Here is a 2476-nt window from a genome sequence, read left to right on the forward strand (position 1 = left end):
CACCGTCGTGTGGTATTGTCTAAACTAATCTAATATGAATCTTATAACTCATAGTCTGTGCATAAACAATGATACTGAGATCAATTTACCCCCATAGACAATGAGTAAGTTGGTGCATCCTTGTGGCCTAGTGGTCACAACATTTCTGGTTCAGTTCTGACTTTCTTGCATGTCGTCCCCCACTCTCTCTCTCCCTGTTCCTGTATATCTCTACAGGTAAACTATCAACTAAACATAATTTAATAAAACATTTATAGGAACATCTGATATACCACAGTAGTTTGATCTGTGCTACTGTGCTGAACAATCAACACAATCACCTGTTGTGTCACAAGAACATGACTGTGATAAAGTGAATGTCATTTCTCTGGTAAATAGAAACCACATTTCCGTCGAGAAGATACAGCGTGCTGACATTAAAACCCACCATCTCATGCACACAAGGTCGAGTGTGAATATGTGGAACGCATACACACAGTACGTGTGGATTTGCAAAGTGTGTGTGTGCAGATTTAGTGACTTACCTGGGACCAGGCAGGGTATATATATATAGTAAGTCCCGGAAATGTCATTGTCTGGTCAAAGACTTGATCTTAACACCTTCTCCTCTGAAAGTCTGGTGAGCTGATATTTCAGAACACATTCTAAGCTTGACAAACTATAAGATTAGATTGACAATTTATCATGCCAATTTTTATCTGATGTTATCTGTGTGCATGTGTTATGGGTGTGTAAATTCAGAAGCGGTTTGGCTACCTGCCGAGATGAAGTGTAACAAGCTGATTTTGGCCCCGCTCTGTTTGATCCTTTGCTGGATGCTGCCTGTAGACTCCAAGAAGGTAAGTGACACTTTACACCCAGTTACATCTAAGATATGTGAAAATCTGTGGAAACTCTTAAAACTTGACAAATGTTAACACAGTGTGAATATATACTCATATACCATAAAACTTCAATTAAAAGCCTTGTCCCGTTTAAACACCTGTTATGTTTTTATAGAAGTTCTTTAGATGTATAAAACATCTGCCCTCTTTGAGCTAAGCTGCTTAGATCACACATAAAAATATAAACGTTTAAACCTTTAGTCAATATGGACATGCTACACATCATTAGATAGGTTAGATTCTCCACAGTTTAATTGTTCAGTTCATTTTACGCAACACAATATATTTTTGTTCATATTATATTATTCATTCATATTTACTGGCATGGTAAACAAGAGAGACAAAAAAAGAAGCGGTGACTCCTGACATTTAAAGCGGTCATAAATCAGAATTTGTTTATATTGCTTTAGTCCCTAAGGGTCCAACAACAAAAGAATAAATATGTATTATCATAAAACTGCATCCAAGTCAGAATAACTACGATAATCTTCGGCTTTTTCTCTCTTTCTCTCTGTGCATGAGGTTGGATGTGCTGTCTCTCAGAGCTTCATCAAATCAATGATTCATAATTGACTGGTTGAAATAAGCAGTATATTCAGTATTCACGAGTAGCAGTACAGTACATACAGGTAGTGATGAGGGAATAGAATATGTATGAGAGCTGGTACCAACATGTAAGTTGAGTCTAGTACAAGATTTGGGTTTGCAGAAGTACAGAATGTCTCAGCAGCAAAAGTATCATAAAGTAAGCTACACTTTGTTAAAGCGGTGCAAACTGCATTTAATTCATGACCTTCCTTCCCATCTGTTCTTCCTTCCCATCCAGATCAGTTACATCTTCAGTCTGCGAGATGCTAACCAGGTCATCCCATTGAACATGGCTGAAGATGCTGTTGATGACATGTACTTTGGCTGCAACGAAACAATGACGGAAATGATCAAAGACAAATACTTTGAAAAAGAGAACACTGGCGATTTTGCAGATGTCTGGAAAAAAGCAGAACGTTGTGCAAACAAGAAACTAGAACCAATCGATAAAGGGGAGGAGGCTCTAACTAAGGAGCATAAGCAAGCAATCTGTGTTTATACATCTGATAATCAAAAGTTTTATGGGATATTCAACGGAGCAGTCCGGACCAACAGAAAAATCTATGGAAAATCCTTTGCATTCCACTCCTTACATTTCTGGCTAACATCTGCCGTTCAGATCCTCAGTAACAACAAAAAATGTCACACAACTTACCGCAGAACAAATCTTGTGCTTTCTGGCAATGTCAACGATATAATTCGGTTTGGTTTCTTTGCCTCCAGCTCTAAAAGAACAGACCTGACAAAATTTGGTAGTAAGACATGCTTTCAAATTGAGACCTGTTTTGGTGCTTTTCTGAAAAAATATCCATCCCTTAAAGATAAAGAGCAAGAGGTCCTCATCCCCCCCTATGAAATGTTCAAGATAACTAAGAAACTGAAGAACAAATATAAAGAACATCTGAGTGACTGTGAGACTGTGTATTACCTGAAGAGTGCAGGGTTTCAGAGCAATATAAACTGCCACGTGGCAAAAATGCATAATTAATAAAAGTCTCATGGTT

At 37.9% G+C, this 2476-nt stretch overlaps 1 protein-coding gene across 1 annotated transcript; it reads left to right on the plus strand.

Annotated features, from left to right (window-relative positions):
* Positions 1 to 764: 764 nt before the first annotated feature.
* Positions 765 to 2460, plus strand: LOC123970469 (ecto-ADP-ribosyltransferase 5-like). Its single transcript, XM_046048514.1, has 2 exons — positions 765 to 839; positions 1711 to 2460. The coding sequence occupies exons 1-2, from the start codon at positions 765 to 767 to the stop codon at positions 2458 to 2460; spliced, it is 825 nt and encodes a 274-aa protein (XP_045904470.1).
* The last annotated feature ends 16 nt before the right edge of the window (positions 2461 to 2476 follow it).

This window comes from Micropterus dolomieu, linkage group LG04 (genome assembly GCF_021292245.1).
Source record: "Micropterus dolomieu isolate WLL.071019.BEF.003 ecotype Adirondacks linkage group LG04, ASM2129224v1, whole genome shotgun sequence".
NCBI classification, from domain to species: domain Eukaryota; kingdom Metazoa; phylum Chordata; class Actinopteri; order Centrarchiformes; family Centrarchidae; genus Micropterus; species Micropterus dolomieu.